Raw genomic sequence first — 19,929 nt, forward strand, 5'->3', positions numbered from 1 at the left:
GCCAGGTGCTGAGCCTGAATGGAGGAGCGGAGTGAGGGGCCAGGCAAATGGACATTTTGGCAGAGCCCTGACTGAGCAGCCTGCCCTTCCTCCAGAGCCCGTCCCTCCGGGGAAGATGGTCCCCTGGCACTGCCCCCCGAGTCCCTCTCTAACCCCACTGCATGCACACACACAGGTTCATTTTGCCCCCTGCGTACAACCCTCTCTCCGCAAGGGGTCTCTTACCGGCGACTGGCCGGCCATCTCCACACCGGCCTGCAGGAACTCGTTGAAGTCTTGGCCGAACTTGCCGGAGGCCTTGGCCAGGTCCTGGGGGGTCCCGCGAGACGCCTGCACCAGCTCCGTGGCCGACTGGTTGAGGCCAGCAGCTGCCTGGTTCAGGTGACTCTGGGCCTCCTGGAAGTTTTTGCCACTGGGGGGGAACTGGAGGGCGGGAGGGAACGAGAGTCAGCTTCAGGCATGGGACTGACAACAGGGCTATGCCCCCCCCCCCGCTCCCTTGACATGCAAAGAGACACTGCCTATTGGCCAGAATCAATGACAGCAGCACCTCTTCCGTCTTCAGATACAAGCCCTGGGCTTCACTTGGACCAGGGATAGAAGCAAGAGTCAGGTCCACCTGCCCAGGTGTTACTTGGCTGGGATGGATCTGCTGCTCTCTGTGCTGATACTTGTACCGCTCCTTTCATGGACGTGAATGAATGTTTTCTTGTATCCATGGGACAGCAGGACGGACGAGTGGGAAGAAGGGGCCAGATTCTCCCTCGTTGGAGGTTTTAAAGCAGAAATCCCACGGTTGCCTGTCGGGGATTCTCTAGCTGTGATTCCTGCACTGCAGGAGGTTGGACTAGATGAGCTCTGGGTGACCCTTCGGACTCTACAATTTGTGTCCTGCCCCAGAATGGCTTTGGCAACCAGGAGCAGGACAGAAATGCTTTAAGTAACTGATGGGGTTTTGCTCTGCAGGATCACTAACGCTGGGGAAACCCAGCCAGATGGGAAGGGTACAAATAAGAAATCATTATTAGAATGCAGAGGCAGTCAATGGGGCAGCCCTAGAGCCACGAGCGAGACGTGTGTTGTGCCTGGGCCATTTTAAAAGGGGAGGGATAACCGCAGCCCAGAGGAGGGTGGGCAGACACGCTGCCCTGGGCTGTACAAGGGCCCCTCCGTTTGCTAAACTGGTCCCAGAGCTGAGGGGCCAGGAGACAGGCCTCCTTGAGGGCCCAGACCCCCCAGAGGGGATGCCCTCCCCGCCTCCCGCCAAGCCAGAGAGAGAAGGGAAGGGGCTCACCGAGTCAGCCAGGAGCCTCTTGCTGGCCTCGCCCACCGTGCGAATGGCGGCGTCCACATCCCGTTGGCCAGGAAGGCAGTTGACGCAGCGGTTGAGAGCCTGAGAGACGGCCTTGGCCACCTGCCGGGAGAGGGCAGAGTGGCTCAGTGGGGAGGGCCACTACCCCCACCCCACCCACGGCCCCCACGCCAGGCCGAGGGCTCACCTGCGCCAGGCGCTGCTGGCTCTCGGGGTCTCCCGGCTTGGCCACGGCCTTGCGGGCCTCCTCAATCAGGTTGCCGGCCTTGTCCATGACGTCGCCTGCGCACTCCAGCATGGCGGCCTGGACCTGCGGCTCCTCCGAGTTGGCAGCCACCCCGCGGGCAGCCTGGCTCAGGGAGCGCAGCGCATGGGCCACGTCGCGGGCAGCAATCCCTGGGGGAGGCAGGGCGAGAGGGTGGCATCAGCCCAATCCTGGCCAGGACAGCCCCCCAGGCCAGGACCCTCCCTCCCCAAGAGGAGGCGGATGGGTCCAATCCAGACCCATGAGGAACAGAGGGATGTCTCCTGAACTATGCATAGCAAGGGGAGAGCCTGCCACAGCTAGGGGGAGGAGCAACGGAGGCTGCTGGTGGGGAGGGGGCTTGGGGGGCACGGAGGAGTACCTGTGTAGTTTTCGTTGCCCTGGGCAACCTCTCCCAGCAGCTGGGCGATGGCGGAGCTGACGGCCTTGGTGCTGTTCCCCAGGTCCTGGGCGCTCTTCTCCATCTGCAGGACACACAGAGTCAACAGGCGCCCGTGCCCCCACCTCCCCCTTGTGCCTGCTGTGCCCCCCCCACGCCCTCTGCCCCCCCCCACGCCCTCCTCTGCTCACCGTCTCTCCCGGAAGAGGTTTCAGCTTGCCCTCTCTAGCCGCCGTCTTGGCTTCCTGCAAGTCCCGCTCCAGGCTCTGCACCAAGCTGAGGGCCGAGTCGATCTCCAGGGGGCCGCAGGCCTCTTGTGCCTGCCGTGGAACAGGAGGGTGTCACCCCAGGGGGCGCCACACATCATCCCCAGCCCCCGTCCCACACTGAGGGCTTTAGCATAGAAGACTGGCAGGAGATCTGTGGGGAGGAGGTCCCCTTCACCCCACAGAGAACCAATGGCCACAAGACGCAAGAGAAGGAGGAGGAGAAGAAGGGGCCATGTCTGTGAAGAGGGCAGGGGGCTTGACGGCTGCTCCTCCTTACCTTCTGTGCTGCCGTGCGAAGTTCGGCCAAGGCGGCTGCCAGGTTCTTGGCGCACTGGCTGAGCTGCATGGCGGAGGCCTGGTCCGAGATGGTGGGCACTGTGGCCTTGGCCGCGGCCACCATCTTTCCGCCGGGCTGCAGCGGGGGGAGGGAAAGGAGAGTGGTGACCACGAGGAGCCCCCAATCCTGAGGAGCCCCCCACCCTGGGTTGCCCACACAACCGCCTCCTCGCCCTGCGGGCGCCCTCCGCTGCCCATCCCCTCACCTGCAGGAAGTTCTGGCTGGCAGCAATGAGAGCCAGCTGGGCGCTGGGGCTGTCGGGCTGCGACTGGCTCCCCCGGACGCCCTGGACCAGCATGGGGATCTGGTCCGCCACCACCTGGAGGAGGGCGGGAGAAAGAGACGGTTGGGGGGCCTCCAGCTGAACCGTGTCCTGGGTCCTTCTTGCCCCAGAGGCCCAGGAGAGCATCTGGGGCTCAGGGGGTGAGCCCACCAAGACCCAAGGGAAGCAAGAGGCGCCCAGAGCAGGGAGTACTTGTGGCTGGTGTTTCTGATCAATGTGATAGCAGCCATTCATTCATAGTAATAATAATATATTATTTATACCCCACTCACTCTGGGCGGCTCCCAACAGAATATTAACAACAACAACAACAACAATAAAAAAGCAATAAAACATCAAATGCTAAAAACTTCCCTAAACGTGCCTGCCTTTATTTATTTACTTGGCAGCAGTCTCCTCTGTCAAATGAATGAATGTATGACGGCTAACATAATGTCATGTTACGGTTATTGATATCGCTATCAGTATTGTTATTAAAATAATTGTGTTACGCACTGTGTGTTTTTGTGCTGCAACCTGACCTATGATCTTTGGATGAAGAGCGGTATATAAATTTAAATAATAGCAATGGTCCCAACAGCAACAATGAGAGGTTGGAATGGCCTCTCACACCCCCCCCCCAGCCAGACACCCACACTGAAGCCGGGGGGGGCAAGCCCAGCCCTCCCCTCCCTCCCTCCCTCCCTCCCTCCCTCCCTCCCTCCCTCTCACCTTGCAGCTCTGCGCCAGCTGCTGGTGGGCAGCCGGGTTCTTGTTGGTGGTGGCTGCGTGCTGGGCGGCTGCGATGGTTTGGGTGGCGGCGGCCGCTGCTTGCTTGGCTGCATGCTGGGGAGAGAGAAGGTGGGGACGGGGTGAGGCCAGGAAGGCCCCTCGCTCTGCCCAGCCGGCCCGGCCATGGCAAGCGACGGGCATGGGCACACACACATGTGTCACTTGCAGCACTAACCTCCAGCCGGTGCACCAGCTTCTTCTTGATGGCGTTCTGGGCGGCTGCGTTGGTGGCCATGCGCAGGCCCTCAGCCGCCTCCCGCAGGCGCTGCTGCTGCTCCTCGCTGTCTGGGTGGGCTGCAGCCCCCTGGTGGGCCAGGGGCAGGAGAGGAGGCTGGTCAGAATGGCCCCCGCCAGGCTACCCACCCCCACCTCATGGGGACCAGGAGCAGGGAGCGGGCAAAGAGGCACCAGTGAGGTTCCCACCAGGCGCCCAGGGGGGCACCGGCAAGGGGCACCGGCAAGGGGCACCGGCCGGCTCTAGCCTGGTGCAGCTCCCAGGAAAGGTATGTGGCTGGCACCAGAGGGCATGAGGACAGGATGAGAGGGCATCACCCGGGGGAAGTGGACAACCCCCTCCCTGAAATGGGATGCAGCAAGGAGGGCATCATTGTGGGCACAGACGTGGCACTCAGTTGTTGCTTCCCAAAGAAGGGGGGCCAATCCAGGGCGGGGGAGGCTCTCCGTGGCCACAGCACCTGCACCCTCCCTCCACTGACAGAAGCCAATTCTGACCCCTCCACCTCGCTCCCCTGCCAGGCAGGCTTCCCCCCATCCGCCCAGTCCCTCCACCGACGCCACACCTTGGCGGCCTCCACCATCTTGGCCGTGGCGTCGGCCAGGATCTTGGCTGCACTCAGCAGTTTGCGCGAGTTCTCCAGGTCCGTCTCCCCTTCGGCATCTGCCTTGATGGCGTTCACCAGGTCGGAGGTGGCTTGAGCCAGGATGCGGGCCTGACGCACCATTTCCCCTGGGGAGGAGGAGGGGAGAGGTGAGGGCCAGCCCCACAGACACCCTCACCCATCCCTCCTGCCCACGTGGCTCCATGGACAAGCCAGCCCCCCCCAGCCTCTGTGGCTGGGCCCCAAGTGGTCCCTCCCCCCAAGACCCACTCACCCGCATCTCCCATGGAGCTGAAGATGTTCTCCGTGACGTTGAGGATGGTGTCAGTGGCCTGGTCGTAGCGGCCGATGGGCTGCCCGCCCGTGGCATGCTGCTTGATGTGCTCCAGCAGGTCGTTGAGGGCCTGCGTCACGGCCGTGGCCGCCACCCCCACCTGCTTCAGCAGCTGCTCGTCGCCCGTGGCCGCCTGAGACGCGTCCACACAGCTCTCCACCGACTTGGCCACCAGCTTGCCAGCTTCCACCAGCTGCTCCTGGCAGACGGGCGAGCTGATGGTGGGCGCCACCACCTGCCAAGGAGGAGGAGGAATGGGCAAGGCACAGGGCAGTCAGGGCACTGGCCCAGCCTGCCCCAGCCCCACCAGCCCCACTTCCCCCTTTGGGGAGATGGCAGGGGCCAGCGTGCGCTCCTCAAAGGAGGGCCTTCTCCAAACGGAAGCCCAAACAGTGCCCCGATGCCAAGGCATGTGTTTCCTGGAAGAGGAAGGGGCCAAGGCCAGCTGCTGCCCCAGGGTGCCAGGGGTGGGTGCTCAGGGGTGGGTGCTCACCTTGGTGCAAGCCACCAGCTGGGAGGTGGAGAGGGCGCACTGCGTGGCGGCAGCAATGACCTGCGTCTGCAGCACCGAGTCCTCCGTCTTCTGGGCCACGTTCTTGGCCTTCAGGACCAGGGCGGCAGCGGCACTGGCCACAGCCTTCGCCAGCTGCATCAGCATGTCCTGTCGGGGGGGGCGGGGGGAGGAAGAGGCGGCATTGGCTGGTTGTGCTCATGAAACATTCAGCAGGGAAACCCGAGCCGGGCAAGGAGGGCCCTTCCAGGCTCTCCTGGCGCAGGTGAGATCATTCTTCTTCCGCCTCTGCCAGCACAAACCTCACCCCTCCGTGCTCCTGCGGCACTCAGCCCCCACCCCAAGACCCCCCCCCAACCACCACCCTCTCTGGCCTCAATCACAGGCGCAGAGAGCACCGCGCACCAAACCCGTCACCAAGAGGAAGCGGCCACAGCCCCCCACCGCAAGGACCGGGAGCGGGGAGAGAAGATGCTCGGATTCCCCTGCTGCCAAAGCAGCCAAGACCCCACATGGGGCGCTGATGCCGAGAGGCTGGCACGGTTCCCCTGGCATCTGTGGGGAGATTTGGCAGCGCCAGCTGCTCTACCAACATAGGTCCCCGCTGACTTTGCTACCATGCCATGTGGCGAAGAGTCCCACAGGCAGCCTCCTGGGGGTCCTGCCAAATCTTGGCCCCTCTGGCCGGTGATCTTGGGGGCTTCCTGGCTTGTGGGTCAGAGCCATCCCACCAACTGGAGGGGCCAAGGCTCCTGCAACAGGGGGAGCCGAGCATGCGCCAGCGAGAGCAAGAGCTTGCCCCAAGCCCCTTGGCCAGCTGATTGGCAGCAGCACAGAGGAGGGCTCTGCCCCAGAGAGCACAGCCCCTGCTGGGCTCAGGCCCTTTACCGTCTTGGGGTCAGGGGCGGACAGGGTCCGAGGGTGCCGGCTCTCCACCATCTGCACACGAATCCACAAGACAAGAGAGGTTACTGGGCCCAAGCGCCACCCCACTGCCCATCCTGTGCCAGAGGGCAGGCGGCCTGCGCCAGGCTGTCCCCCGCCAGGTGTGCCCCAGAGGACTCCCGCTTCCCACTCACCTGGAAATGGGGGTCGGCGTCGCTCTCCCCGATCTGCTGCAGCAGCTCCCCACTCGTCTGCCCCACGGCGCCTGCAGCTTGCAAAAGGTTCTGCCGCGGCTGGAGGAGGAAAGGGCTGGAGGTTAGGGGCAGCCCCTGAAGGCAACCCACAAGGCCTAAACTCAAACAGGCAGACCCTCGTGGCAGAGTTGGGTGCCTGTTGCCTCTCTAGAGGAACGCTGTCCCTCAGAATAGGGGCAGCCACACGGAAGGCCCCGCTCAGAGTTAATGTGGAGGTTTCTGGGGTCCATGGAAGCTCGATGGAGAATCACTGCATCATAGAGTTTGAAGGGACCCCAGGGTCATCTAGTCCAACCCCCTGCAGAGCGCAGGGCTCTCCTGGGTGTAGGAGGGTCAAGGGGGTCTCCAGCACATTAACCCTGACATGGTGGCTGAGAACCTTTCAGCGCCGCCAGGCTTCTAAAGACATTTGCAAAAAATGTTTTCTGTAGAAGTTAACTGAGCTGCGGTTTTAAATATTGCTGTGATTTTAATGTGCATATATGGAGTCACAAAGAGTCGGACACGACCAAACAACAACAAACCGTATTTTTCATGTATAACACGCCTCCAAATTGAGAAAATGAGGGAAGATTGCCCAGACTTGATGAGCTTTTTTTTTTGGGGGGGGGGTTGACAAAAATTGCTCACCTGCAGGACTGCCACAGCCAATTGCACACACATTAGTAGAGCCATCAATCGTATGCACGCTCGCTGAAAGCAAGTGCCAATTGCTTGCACAACTGCTGCAGCAGCCAATAGCCAGCGGACCTTGCCGCAACCACCAATCCCTGGCAAAAATTCTGCTGACAATCTACTGTTCACGGCAGCCACCAACTGCCCGTCCCACCTCTCCACTCTCTGTGTATGACGACCCCAAATTTTAAGCATAATTTTAAAACAAAATAACCTTGTCTTATACGCGGAAAAATACGGTATGTTTTTAAACCACTTTGATCTTTTTTTAAAAAAAATGAGATTGCTTAATACAAGTATAAAATCACAGGCCTGCGGAGTGGGAGGGGACCCAAAGGGATGCCTAATCCAAGCCCTGCAAGGCAGGAATTGCACTGAAGAGGAGCTTTTCCCTGGACCCAAGCAGTCAGGCTCACCTCTGCGCTGGAGGGCTGCGCGGTCTTCAGCAGCTCAGAGACGGCCCCCGCCAGGTTCTTGGCCGCCTGCAGGAGCTGCCTGCCGTTGCCCCCCTCGTCCTCCATGAGGGCGGCCAGCAGCTTGACCCCCTTGGACATCTCCGTCAGGTTGGAGGAGATGGTGGTGACGGCGCAGCCCACGGCCGTGTAGTCCGTCTCGGCCGGGTCGCCTGCCGTCAGGTTGACCACGGAAGCCGTGCCGGCCGTGATGGCGTCCACCTGGGAGTGGATCTCATGCTTCGACTCGTCCATCTTGTTCTTGCGCCAGGCTTTGGAGGCCTGGGGGGGGGAGGAAAGGGGGCCGTTATTCCAGGACTCCACATGGGAGGCTCCCCCCCGGAGGGTACGCAGTCGCCCCCAAGGGCCCCTTCCCTTGGCCAGCCCCACTCACCGCATCCTGCCCCATGGGGGGCAGCGTGTCAAAGTCCTCCAGGTTGGACTGGGCAGCATGGACCGCCTGCATGCTGGAGAGGATGGTGCCCGTCAAGGCCTGCTGGGCCGAGGTCTGCAAGGAGGAGGAGGAGAAGAAGAAGAAGAGGAAGGGGGCACAGCCTGGCCCTCTCCTGGAGCCCAAGGGCCCCTGAAAGGAAGGGGCAAGCAGAGAGCCCCCGGGTGGGGAGGGGCACCCGTGGGCTGCAATGTGGGTGGGGCTACATAAGCACCACTCCTAGGGCCCTCAGCTCCTGAAGGTAACAGGCCCCTTTCTATGTCCAGCTGTCCTTTGTCAACAACAAATGGTCGCTGTCATTTATGGACCCAATAGGCATCTCAAGCCATTTGCACGTAACAAAATATGTGTTTTATCCAAGTAATTGTTGAATTGAAATACAATTAAAAGGTGTATATTAATAGTGAAATAGAATTAAAAAGAAGTATATTAATAGTAAAATAATTATTAAGCTCTAACTAAAAATGACTTTTTATTCATAACAAACTTAACAATGCACACACATTGGCATTTGGCAACAACAAAAGTTCCTTTTGAAACACAATTTACAAAGACTCAAAATCTAGTCTCTAGGAACTTGCTATAATATGAAAAAATAATAGGTGTAAATACTGTATATGATGTAAACTACTAATAATTATAAATATCAGAATGGAGGAGCAAATCCGTGATATTTGAGGGAGCAGGCGGGGCCCATGACTTACATCCTAGGAGCCTACACAACACAAAAAATGGTATGTAGGTTTTATTTCATTTGTTTTTTATCTTATATTTTGGAAATGGACATCCAGTTGTTTTTTTCCTTTAATTCCCCCCCCCCAAGAGAGTGGGGCCCTAAGCTATAGCTTGTTTAGCTTCTACGTCAATCCGGCCCTGACCACTCCCTAGCAGCAGCCACGGGTGCAAACAGGCCCAGAGGGAAGAGGACTCTGTGAATCATTGACTTGTAGAGGTGGACGGGACCCCTTGCGGTCATCTAGCCCAACCCCCTGCAAGGCAGGAACTAAAGCATCCCAGAGAGACAGCCACTCAGTGCTCTTTGTGCTTCTTGTGCAAAGAAACGGCTTGGTGGCCCCTGTGGGAGCGGAGGGGAGAGGGAAGGGCTCCTTACCAGGGGGGGCATGTGCCCGCGGTGCATCTGCCCGCTGGTGATCTGCTGCTGGGCCTGGGGCATGGTGCCCATCTGGAAGTTCTCTGGCCCGCCGGCACCCAGGCGGATGATGCCCGGCAGGGCCAGGGAGCCTGTCTCTGCCTTGTTGACCTGGTTGAACTGCTGCTGGAGGACGGTGGACCTGCGAGGCAAGCGGAGGGAGGGAGGAGAGAGGAAGCACCCCCACTCCGGGCAGCCCCCCCCCTGCCCCCAAAGCCCTCCTCTCCCTCCAGACTTACTTTTTGGGGGAGACTGACTCCTCCAGCATGGTCGATTCCTCATCCCCCTCCAAGCCAAAGTGGTCTTTGCTCTTTTTCTGCGGGGCAGAGAAGGGGGCAGGCAATGACTCCGCCATCCACAGACAAAGGCGGCCATGGGGCACAGGGGGCGGAAGAGCCGCCCAGCACCACCAGGGCAAGGCAGCCCACCCTCCTGGTGGGGGTCATCCTTCCCCTCGGCCAGCACCCTGCAGCGCCAGCTTGGCCTTGTCCTCCCGCATGCCCAGGCAGACGCCACGCCTGAGGTGGGCGCCCCTCTCCCTGCCTCCCCACAGCCTCACCTTCTTCAGGATGATGTCAATGTAGCCGGCAATGAGCTGGGCAATCTGCTCCCCCTCCGTCGTCTGGACAGAGTAGTAGCCGTCCTGGTAATCCCCAAAGTCCTGCAAGAGGAAAGGAAAAAGGTCTCTCTCTCTCTCTCCCCTGGCCACTGTAGGGCAGCCACAAGGTGGGGAAAACTGTGAAGCCAGATGATGATGATGATGATGATGATGATGATGATGATACCCCACTCGTCTGCCTAGGTTTCCCCAGCCACTCTGGGTGGCTTACAGAATATCTAAAAGCAGAGAGTGAGCTGCTGGGAGCCCTGCTCCTCCCCCCTGGCCTGGCTGGCTCCACAAAGGACTGCTGCTGCCACGGCTGCTGGGCAGAGAGACCTCCATTTTTGTTTTTGTTTTCTTTTTAAATTGCTTTTATTTTTCCCCCATGTCATTTTAAATTGTGATTGATATTGTTGCAGAAATTATGGGGGTGGGGGCACATGTTTAAAGTTAAATGTTCCAAATATTATGCCTGAATGTATCCTTTCAACTTGACAGCTCAGGGAAGTTACCTAGCTTTAACAATCATATAAAACCAACTCCTTTGCCAGTTTCCTCCATTCCAAAGCTATTTCCCCCTTGAAAAAGGACTCCAGGAAGTGCCCAGAGGTGACAATTGCGGAGCTGATTGTTGGCCAAGGAAAGCCTAATCCCATCACCAGGCTTGCCAAGGGGCCAGACATGCAAAGGAAGTTCTATTGTACTTTGGGTGGTGGGTACTTAAGACATATTTGTCTATGCTAATCTTATACCTGAGTCTTGCCCTGCCATGTCTGCTTAGGCTAATCTTGTACCAAGGACTGTCTGGACATGTTTGCCAAGGTTAAACTAGTGTAACCCCTGTCTACCCCTCCCTTTTGTGATATGTCAGTGATGTAGCAATGATGCTGTACGAACTGTACTCTGGGATATGGTGGGAAAGTTTTAAAAGTCATTGTCACCCCATCCTCGGGGTTCAAAATTCCTCTTTGAACCTGTTGCACAATAAACTTTGATCTACAGCTATTTGCTCCAGTTGGTGGCTGGACTCCTCCTTTATTCCGCAGGGACCCGCGGTCTCTGCCCGACCAGCTGGGGGACTGCGCAGCCTCACACCTAGATTTTTCCGGTAACAATATTAATGCTGTAGTCTGAGTTTTAGATTTTATGATTTATGTGGAAATTGTTTTTCCATTTGGTTGTGTACCTTTTGATGTGTTTTATTTATTGTTTATGACTTGGGTTATGTTGGTAATTACGTAAATCTTGTCATGTTGTAAGCCTCCTTGAGCATTGTTTTAACTATGGAAAGGCGGCAAATAAAACGATGATGATGATGAAACATAATAAAAACATCAAGCATTAAAAGCCTCCCGATACAGGGCTGCCTTCGGATGTCTTCTAAAAGTTGTGCAATTCTTTATCTCCTTGACATCCGAAGGGAGGGTGTCCCACAGGGAGGGCGCCACCACCGAGAAGGCCCTGCACAGCTCCGTCCTCATTCCAGACATTGTCTATTGCGATGTTCAGCTGGGGATGCAGCCCTCCCCCCTGCCCGCCCTCTGCTTGCAGGACGCGGCCCCAGGCAGCCCCCTTCTGCCGCTGCGCTTCTTCCAAAGGACACCCGGGGACGGGGCAAAGAGAGTTGGAGATGGCGGGGGGAGGAAGAGGAAGGGGGAGGAAGGCCTACCAGCGTGAAGCTCTTGGGGGAGGCGGCCCAGCGCTTGATGTTGGTGAGGTTCCACTCCTGGATGACCTCCTTGGTCTTCTCGTCCACCCGCATGACACACTCCTTGGTGATGCCCAGCAGGCGGGGGACCAGCTTGTTCTTGCCCTTCATCTTCTCCTGCAGGGGGGGGGACACGTGGGTCAGGCCCAAGGGGAGCCCTCAGCTCCCCCTGCACCAAGGGGGCACCAGCCACCCCAGAGCCACCGTGCTCACCTCAAAGGGCGAACATGCAGGAGAGGCCCCCCCGCCCCCCTGCCAGGCGTAGAGGAGCCAAGGGTGCAACAGCCCCACCTCAGACGGAGGCAGGGGGCTCCCCGATAGGGCAGAGAGATGGGGCAGGGCCCCCCTCACCTTGACCAGGAAGAAGGAGACCCCGTAGGTCTTGAGGGATCGGGCCAGCTTCACGTAGCGAACCTTCGCCTCAATCTCGCTCATGTTGCCGCAGTTCTTGTGGGCCTGAGGGCAGAACAAAGGGGGGTCACTCTTCTGCTCCACCCACCCCCAGGGAAAGGGTCCCCCTCTCCCGCCAGAGCCGCCCCACACAGCAGAGGCGTCCCAGGTCCCCACAGGGGGTCCTCTGGGAAATGGGCAGCAGATCCTGTCAAAAGCAGGTATTTTGCCAGGTGTGCCCCACCCCCAAGCCCACTTATCGGTGGAGGGGGAGGAGTGTCCCCTGTGAGCCCCCTTCCCCTGGAGGTCCAAGGGGTCCCCCCCCCCCGCTTCCACTCACCATGAAAATCTTGCGCTCGCCTTTCTGCTTGATGTACTCCTTGGGCAGAAAGTCCTTGAGGCTGGAAAAGGGGGAGGAGAGGAGGGGGCATGAGGGGGGGAGAGCAAGGAAGAAGCCCAAACCTTTGCTGCCCAACCCAAACCCATCCCTTGGGGGGGGGCAGTCCTGCCCAGCGCAAGGAGGCCTTGCCCAAATGAAGGGAAGTGCAGTGAAGAACTCCTGGCGGACGGCTGCCCAACCTCGACTTGAAACCCCCCCCCCCAGGAAGGGAAGGCCACTCGCTTCTGCGCGGCACCCTGTGACCCAGTTTCCCCTGGCGCTCCGCTGCGAAGCCCACGCCAAGCGGGCAGAGACCAGCAGGGGCACTCACTCTAGGAATCCTGCCTTGTGCTTCTGCTCATTGTGGGGGCCAAACTGGATCTGGCACTGGAATCCCGCAAACTCACAGGCCTTGTCGAAGGAGACGGGGTGGGAGCCGTTCAGGATGTCGTCACGGGCCTGAAGAAGGGGGGGGGCGGGGCACAGGGAAGTCATTCTCCTGAATTAATTCACAGCTCATTCATATCTCCTTCATGGGCCCATCCCTCCCACCCTCTACACAAGGATTTTGGGCTGGGGGGGGGGGAGGAGAGACCTGCTGGCCACTCCACCAACCCAACCTTCATGGGACCTGCCAGGGGTACCTTGGGGGCTATTTATTTTATTTCACAAATTTTATACACTGCTTGATTGTAAAAAAGAAAAACAAAAAACGCAGCAAACTCAAAGCAGTTAATAAAAAGAGAAAACATTAAAATTGAGTTCAAAGCTTACAGAAAATAGAATCACAGAATCCTAGAGTTGGAAGAGACCACAAGGGCCATCGAGTCCAACCCCCTGCCAAGCAGGAAACACCATCAGAGCACTCCTGACATATGGTTGTCAAGCCTCTGCTTAAAGACCTCCAAAGTAGGAGACTCCACCACACTCCTTGGCAGCAAATTCCACTGTCAAACAGCTCTTACTGTCAGGAAGTTCTTCCTAATGTTTAGGTGGAATCTTCTTTCTTGTAGTTTGGATCCATTGCTCCGTGTCCGCTTCTCTGGAGCAGCAGAAAACAACCTTTCTCCCTCCTCTATGTGACATCCTTTTATATATTTGAACATGGCTATCATATCACCCCTTAACCTCCTCTTCTCCAGGCTAAACATGCCCAGCTCCCTTAGCCGTTCCTCATAAGGCATCGTTTCCAGACCTTTGACCATTTTGGTTGCCCTCCTCTAGACACGTTCCAGTTTGTCAGTGTCCTTCTTGAATTGTGGTGCCCAGAACTGGACACAGTACTCCAGGTGAGGTCTGACCAGAGCAAAATACAGTGGCACTATTACTTCCCTTGATCTAGATGCTATACTCCTATTGATGCAGCCCAGAACTGCATTGGCTTTTTTAGCTGCCGCATCACACTGTTGGCTCATGTCAAGTTTGTGGTCAACCAAGACTCCTAGATCCTTTTCACATGTACTGCTCTCAAGCCAGGTGTCACCCATCTTGTATTTGTGCCTCTCATTTTTTTTGCCCAAGTGCAATACTTTACTTTTCAGTGTATACATTTCAGTGTATAAAATAAAAATACTAAAACAGGTTAGAACTCCACTTCTACTTTCTAAGCATCTGGGGGGGGTGTCTACACAAGAATGTTTTTAGCAAGCGCAAATATGTGCAAAGCAAAGGCACCTGCTTGATATCAAGAGGCAGGGAGTTCCAGAGGGCAGGTGCTGCCACACTTAACGATCAAATGCTTACAAAGGCAGAAAGTGGGGCTGATGTGGCATCTATGGCGGGGCCCGTCCCCCTGAGCGGCCGCATGTGGGGTGAGGGGGTTTCACAGGTAAACTGGGGTTAGGATAATGCCCGAGACTTGCAGGGTTGTGTGACGGGAACAGTACCTGCACATAGAGCAGGTTGAGTTGCACAGGATCCCGCGAATCCACATTTTGGTCTGAGTAGAAGAACTTCCGTCGCAGGAGGAGGGTCTCGCTGTCATCGATGCCCTGCTCTCGGAGGGTGCGCCCGTGGTCCAGCCAGTTCACTGTGGGGGCGCAGAGAACATTGGGAGGGGAGGCAGGGGGAAGGAGAGCCCCCCACTCTTTGTGGAGCATCCAGCCAGCCCCGCTGCTCCTGGAACCTCGTGGGTCGTTCCCCATCCCACCGACTTACACTCATCGTCCGTGTGGAGTTTCTGCTTGAGCTTCTCCATCTTCTTCTCATCCCGCAGGAGCGTCTTGTCCTTCTTGAGGGTCCCCGTCTGCTCCTCCTTCTTCTCCTCCACAATTTCCCGCACCAGGGAGTACTCGTCGTAGTTTGTGATGCCTGCCAGGCGGGGAGACCCCCGGGTCAAGAGTGTGGGTGGGGGGAGAGAGGTCAGTCCCACCAGACTGGGAAACATTCCCAGAGAAGGGCCTCCCTCTTGCCTTCCGCAGAGCAAGACAAGTGTCTCTGTGTTGGGGGCAGAGAGGCCTTCTCTCTCCCTCCCTCCCTGGATCAAGCCCCCCCCCCACTCACCGATTCTGGCGCAAATGGTCATGAGTATGTCTGTGACCGTCTTGGAGTCGTCCACCATGACCGTTTTGACTGTCCCGTCCAGCATCCGGATCTTCAGGGGCCTCTGCTTCTTCTTGTACTCCAAGGTGTCCTGGAACGTTGTAGGGGGGCATCAGAGAGGGCCAGAGGAGAGAAATTGGGGGGCAGGGGAGGGGAAAGAGGGGGCCAAGCAAAGGAGGAGACGCCCGCCTGGCAAGGGAGGGGGCGGCCAGGGGACAACCCAGGCGGGGAAGGAAGGAGGGGGGACGCACCCCATTGCGGAGCATGTAGTAGTCCAGGGCCTTCCCAGCTTCCAGCCAGATGCCCTTCTTGGGATCTTCGTCCGACAGGAAGAGGCCAAAGTCGGTGGCTGGAAAAGAGCAGGAAAGACTCTCCCAGGGCAGGCCAAAGGGCAGGCCCAGTGGCTGCAGACGGAGGTCCAGGCAGGGCTTTGGGGAGGCCCAGCCCGCCCGGCCCCCCTGTGCTTGGGCCTCTGCAGATGTCCCCCACTCCCCGCCTTTCTTCATCAGAAGGGCAGGCCCCCCTCTCTTGCCTGACGTGGGAGATGCAGCTGAGAAGACACTCAAGGCCCCCCCCCATATCAGCTGCTCCAGCCTACCCAACCCCCCTGCCCCTCCGACTTACGCTGGCCCATCTGCGCCTCCGGAACTCGCTCCCGGATCATGCGGCAGGCGTCGTACACCATGGTGGATGGCTCAAACTGCATCGTCTTCACCACGTTGCCAATGCTGATCTTGAGGGATAAGGCAACCATGGTGGCGGCTGGGGGGTCCCCACTCCTGCTTCACCTGCGGGGCAAAGAGGGGCCACAGCCGCTGGTGAGCAAGACCCCCGGAGAGGCCACAAGTCCCTTCAGCCAGGAAGCACTCGCTGAAGCAAAGGTTGGTCAACTGACAGGGGTTCCTTCCAGCTCGGCCATTCAATGGCTCCAAGCCCACTTGGGTGGGCATCCACTCTTCCCCCAAGGGCCAGGCAAGGTAGAACCCCACTTGTCTTTTTACAGCTGAGCCTGAGGTTCAGTGAAGCTGCAGGCAGCGGCAGAGGAAGCCTCTCGGGCACCTGCGGTGGCGTGCCCAGGGGCAGGGCAAACTGCCCATAGGGGTGGGATGGGGCACTCGGCATCCAGTGCTGTCCCTGTGCTGTGGCGCCCCATGCCATCCCTATGCCGCCAGGTGTATTTGCAGGATCAGTGGTCGGATTTTCACAATTGGTGGGTGGCACTGGCACCACCGGCTGCTCGGTGGGCAGTGCTTGCACCCCCGGCTGTCGCAGCCAGGACTGCGAGCACTGCCCGCCAGGGGTGCCAGACAGCGCCGCCTGCTGATCGTGGAAATCCGACCACCGATCACATAAAACTCGCCAGGGATGCGAGCGCCGCCTGCTGGGGGGTGCCAGGCTGATCACTAGGCCTATTTGCGCGATCAGTGGGCAGATTTTCACGACAACAATCGCACCAATTGCAAAAATTTGCCTGCCAGGGGTGCGAGCGCCACCACGCAGGCTCCTGGCTGCAAGTTGGTCAGGCCACCAGGCCAAGGCAAGCGAAGAACCTCCGGTGCGGGATGGGAGTGGAGAGAACGGAAGATGGCAGAAAGTCAGAGCATCGCCCCTCCCTCTATTTTTCAGCACCCCTTCAGGTGCTGAGCAATGCTGGGCTTCCCTTGATTATAAAGGCGGTTTGGCAAAAGTGCAAGACGGAGCTGGACCCAACACAAGCTACCTGGGTCCCCAACACAAGTCACCCTGAACTGAAGGAAGGAAGGAAGGAAGGGTAGCAGTTCCAGGAAACAGGGCAGTTCTAGCTCCAACCAAGGCCCTCCTCAATTTTGTGCAGTGTTAGAAACTCAAGATATATAAGCTAGGCGCCAAATGGCTCCTTAAACCAGGGTTACAGTTGCCAAAACGGAAGGTCTAGTTGCCATTTTTGAGCCAGATGGCTCAAAAGTCGATTTTTTGGTTCCTGAAATTCATTCTGGTTGTGCAGATAAAACACAATGGATAGAATTCTACAGGATATGCAGAGCCAGGGTAGCTCAGGGGGTTACAGCGTAGTCCTGATAACACCAAAGTTGCAGGTTTGATTGCTGCATGGGGCAGCTGCACACTCCTGCATGGATGATCTGCAGGGTCCCTTTTTTGCAACTGGATGGGTGATTCAGGGGGTCTGCAGGGGAGCATGGGAATAAAAGAACGTCTTTGTTTTTTGCTGCTGCTGCGCTGCCGGGCGAATCAGCTGCTATCCTGCAGACTCCCTGATTCACCTAGCAGAAAGAAAGAAAGAATAAATAAATAAATAATTGTTGCATCTGTCTTTAAATATGTAAATGATTAAACATTCTGTTTTGGTACCTGCAATCCAAATCCCAGAAGCCATACGGCTCCTAGCCTGTGCATCCCAGTTTCTAACGCTGCTATGAGGATGTGCTGCTTGTGTGTGAAATAGTCCAGACCCGAGGATCCCCAGGCAGTCACCTCCGGATGGCAGGGATGTCAGGCGCTATCCTGGCACCCGGGCATCTTCCTTTGGTCGCAAGCGGCTGATAGCCAGGTGCAAAAGGCGCCTGGTGGATTTTGATCGTTGGCCAGTGCCCACCTAGTCCAGGAACCCAAAGTCCTCCTCCTGGTGCCCCACCTCCAGCTCAGACCCCTTAAAGGGTATGTGCTGCAATAATATGGATTTTTACAAACTACCAATTCATTTTGAAAAAGGACAATGCACAATCAAGTCATTAAAGCACCATCTAATTATAAAATAATAAAATGGAGAACAAATGACCAACCCCAAATCAAACTGATTCTGCAGAAAAAGCTTGGCGAGACAGAAATGTTGTCATCCGGGGCAAACTGCCCAACTACAAGTGCCTGGCTGGCTGCAGGAGTGGTGGCGATCCAGAGGGCAGGTGCAAAGCCCCCCATGTGGGCTGTGGGGGGGGCAGGGGGCCTCTGCAGGCGAGGGAGCAAGTGGCCCCTGCAGCTGGGAGGCAGCGGCCCCAGGACTGAGCAGGAAGGAACAGCGAGTCGCTCTGGAGTGACAGCCCTGCTGTCCAAGAGGAAGGGAGCCTGCCAGGAGCCCCGGCTGATAAGACCCTGCGGCAAAAAGGAGCCAGAGATACGGAAAAGTGGCTGGCGAGGATGACGGAGAAACCGCAGGAGGGAAGCATGTGGCTCCAGGCTCCACTGGAAGAGGAGCCTGCAAGATCGGGCCAGTGGGGGCACTGAGTCCAGCTCCTGTTCTCATGGCGACCAGCCAGGTGCCTTTGGGGGGAACCTGCAGGCAGGACTCGGGCACCAGAGCCCTCTCCCCTGTCGCCGTTTGCCTCCGCCAAAGAGGCTGAGAGGAGCCAACAGGGGCGAGGAGCTGGGGAATGGAGGAGGCAGGCAGCCAACAAGGATCCTGGCAAACTCCCCCAGGCACTTCTTCCAGGGACCCCCGAGGCTGGGTCCCCTCTTGTCAAAGGCTCATCTGAACAGGAGGTCCTCTTCCACTCGAGGGGCATTGACCAGGGACCCCTGGGCCCCCCTTGCTGGCTGCCTCCCAGGGCCCTCAAGGGCGCCAAATCTTGGCCCCGTGAGCCAAGGGGCACCTGAAGGCAGGGTTAAATGCAAAGACAGAAGCTCAAATGACCCCTTCATCCTCAGTTACGGTCACCACAGCTGTCTAGTTGCCTTTTCCCCCAGAGAGATTTATTATTATAGGTTTACAACACATTAAAACATCAAATAAAAGGATCCAGAATAAAACAGTGACCAGGCATCTCCACGCTGCTGCCTGCCAGTCAGATGGTGGAGACGTCAGTCGCCCAACCTGCTGGCAGGACACCTTCGCTCTGTCGCAACTGGACCCACTGCCTGAACTGCCTGCTGCACCTTAGACCAGGGGTCACCCACATGGCAACTACGTGGGTGCTGGTGCCCTGAGACCTTCCCTGGTGACTACAATGTGCCCCCCTTTGCGGATGTTAAGCAGGAAAGAAGCATGCTTTATTCCTAGCCAACAGAACAGGGTGCGGTGTGCCTTTTGTTGTGGTGTTTGTGTGTGTGATGCCCACCTGTGGCTTGCAGGTGGGGGGCAGGAAGGTGGGCGAGCCTTGCCTTAGACTCAGCCGTCTAGACAAAGGTCTCCTGGTCAGGAATCCACCCCAGCTCCCTCCTGGGCTGGGTTAAACCAACCCTTCTGCCCACCTGATCTCCACCAGCCCAGCTGAGCAGCTGAAGAACCGGAGGATGTGGGCAGCTGCAGCCTGGCAAGGGAAGCCAACTGTTGGGGGGGGGGGTTGGCTGGCTCCTACCAGGACAGGGACCCTCTGGGTTTGGGGAAGGGGCTGCGGATCCCAGATCCCCCTGGCCTGCCCAGCTCAGCTCCTCTGTGGTGTCCCAGTGCCTGAACCCAGGGAGCTTCATCTTGCCCTCTCCTAGGAAGCTGCTCCAAGCACCAGAGGGGCCCCTGCCAGGCCAGGAGGGCGGGCACTCTCTCCCTCAGGCACTAGTCTCCTGCCCTGGCCGAAGTTGTGTGCAGAGAGGACTCCCAGAGGCCTGGCAGGGCCCCTGTCCCAGAGGCCTGGCAGGGGCCTGCTTTGGGTTCGCCTGCTTGCCCCGTGGCACCATGCCTCACTGGGCTGTGAACCAGCTTCTGAGCACCCAATTCTGAACAGCACAAGCCGCGCCCCCCCCGGCCCAAAGTGTCTCACTTGGCTGCGCAGGTCTTGGCCAGCTGTGCTCCACCACTGGAAAGAAGCAGCTTCCGAGCAAACGGGCCTCCCAGGGCCCTCAAGCAGTGGCCCTCCTGCTGCCCCCGGGCTCCGCTCTGAGCAGTTTCTGCAGCCAGGATTCTGCCTGCCTGGGCACACAGCTCCTGCTGCTGCTGCTGCTTTGAGCTCCTCCCCCCCCCTCCGCCTCCTTCCTCCTATCTCCTCCAGCCCATTTCCTGACCAGAGACCAGCGACCAGCCTGGCTCTGCCCTGGCCTGAGCCTCTTCCGCCCTGGGCCAGATCCTCCCTGCCCCCTGCACAGCTCTCATCCTCTGCCAGGAACTGAGCTCAGGGGCAGGAAAAGGTCCTGCCAGTGACCCCGGAGGCTCAGCCCGGCCTGCCGTGGCCCTGGGACAAGGCCAGGAGCACAGAGGGAGTCTCCAGGAAGGAAAGGG

The 19,929-nt window shown here is 58.2% G+C and overlaps 1 protein-coding gene across 3 annotated transcripts in view; it reads right to left on the bottom strand.

Annotated features, from left to right (window-relative positions):
* Positions 1-19,929, bottom strand: part of TLN1 (talin 1) — a 53,357-nt gene that overhangs the window by 19,024 nt on the left and 14,404 nt on the right. The window contains exons 2-29 of one of the 3 annotated variants that reach the window (XM_082241733.1): positions 15,411-15,576; positions 15,038-15,135; positions 14,748-14,877; positions 14,403-14,555; positions 14,132-14,274; positions 12,577-12,704; positions 12,207-12,267; positions 11,828-11,932; positions 11,438-11,593; positions 9,727-9,828; positions 9,407-9,483; positions 9,129-9,309; positions 7,961-8,074; positions 7,531-7,848; positions 6,380-6,478; positions 6,189-6,239; positions 5,283-5,450; positions 4,730-5,024; positions 4,417-4,583; positions 3,792-3,920; positions 3,557-3,670; positions 2,768-2,881; positions 2,503-2,637; positions 2,148-2,276; positions 1,939-2,041; positions 1,500-1,708; positions 1,295-1,414; positions 226-423 (exon numbers count right to left, since the gene is read on the bottom strand). In XM_082241733.1, coding sequence (XP_082097859.1) covers positions 226-423; positions 1,295-1,414; positions 1,500-1,708; positions 1,939-2,041; positions 2,148-2,276; positions 2,503-2,637; positions 2,768-2,881; positions 3,557-3,670; positions 3,792-3,920; positions 4,417-4,583; positions 4,730-5,024; positions 5,283-5,450; positions 6,189-6,239; positions 6,380-6,478; positions 7,531-7,848; positions 7,961-8,074; positions 9,129-9,309; positions 9,407-9,483; positions 9,727-9,828; positions 11,438-11,593; positions 11,828-11,932; positions 12,207-12,267; positions 12,577-12,704; positions 14,132-14,274; positions 14,403-14,555; positions 14,748-14,877; positions 15,038-15,135; positions 15,411-15,540 — 3,927 coding nt within the window. In that variant the 5' untranslated portion in view covers positions 15,541-15,576. The remainder of the gene's footprint in view (positions 1-225; positions 424-1,294; positions 1,415-1,499; positions 1,709-1,938; positions 2,042-2,147; positions 2,277-2,502; positions 2,638-2,767; positions 2,882-3,556; positions 3,671-3,791; positions 3,921-4,416; positions 4,584-4,729; positions 5,025-5,282; positions 5,451-6,188; positions 6,240-6,379; positions 6,479-7,530; positions 7,849-7,960; positions 8,075-9,128; positions 9,310-9,406; positions 9,484-9,726; positions 9,829-11,437; positions 11,594-11,827; positions 11,933-12,206; positions 12,268-12,576; positions 12,705-14,131; positions 14,275-14,402; positions 14,556-14,747; positions 14,878-15,037; positions 15,136-15,410; positions 15,577-19,929) is intronic. The other 2 variants (XM_082241732.1, XM_082241734.1) reach the window with 2 other exon arrangements.

Source organism: Podarcis vaucheri (assembly GCF_965113315.1).
Source record: "Podarcis vaucheri genome assembly, chromosome: 11".
Taxonomy (NCBI): Eukaryota; Metazoa; Chordata; class Lepidosauria; order Squamata; family Lacertidae; genus Podarcis; species Podarcis vaucheri.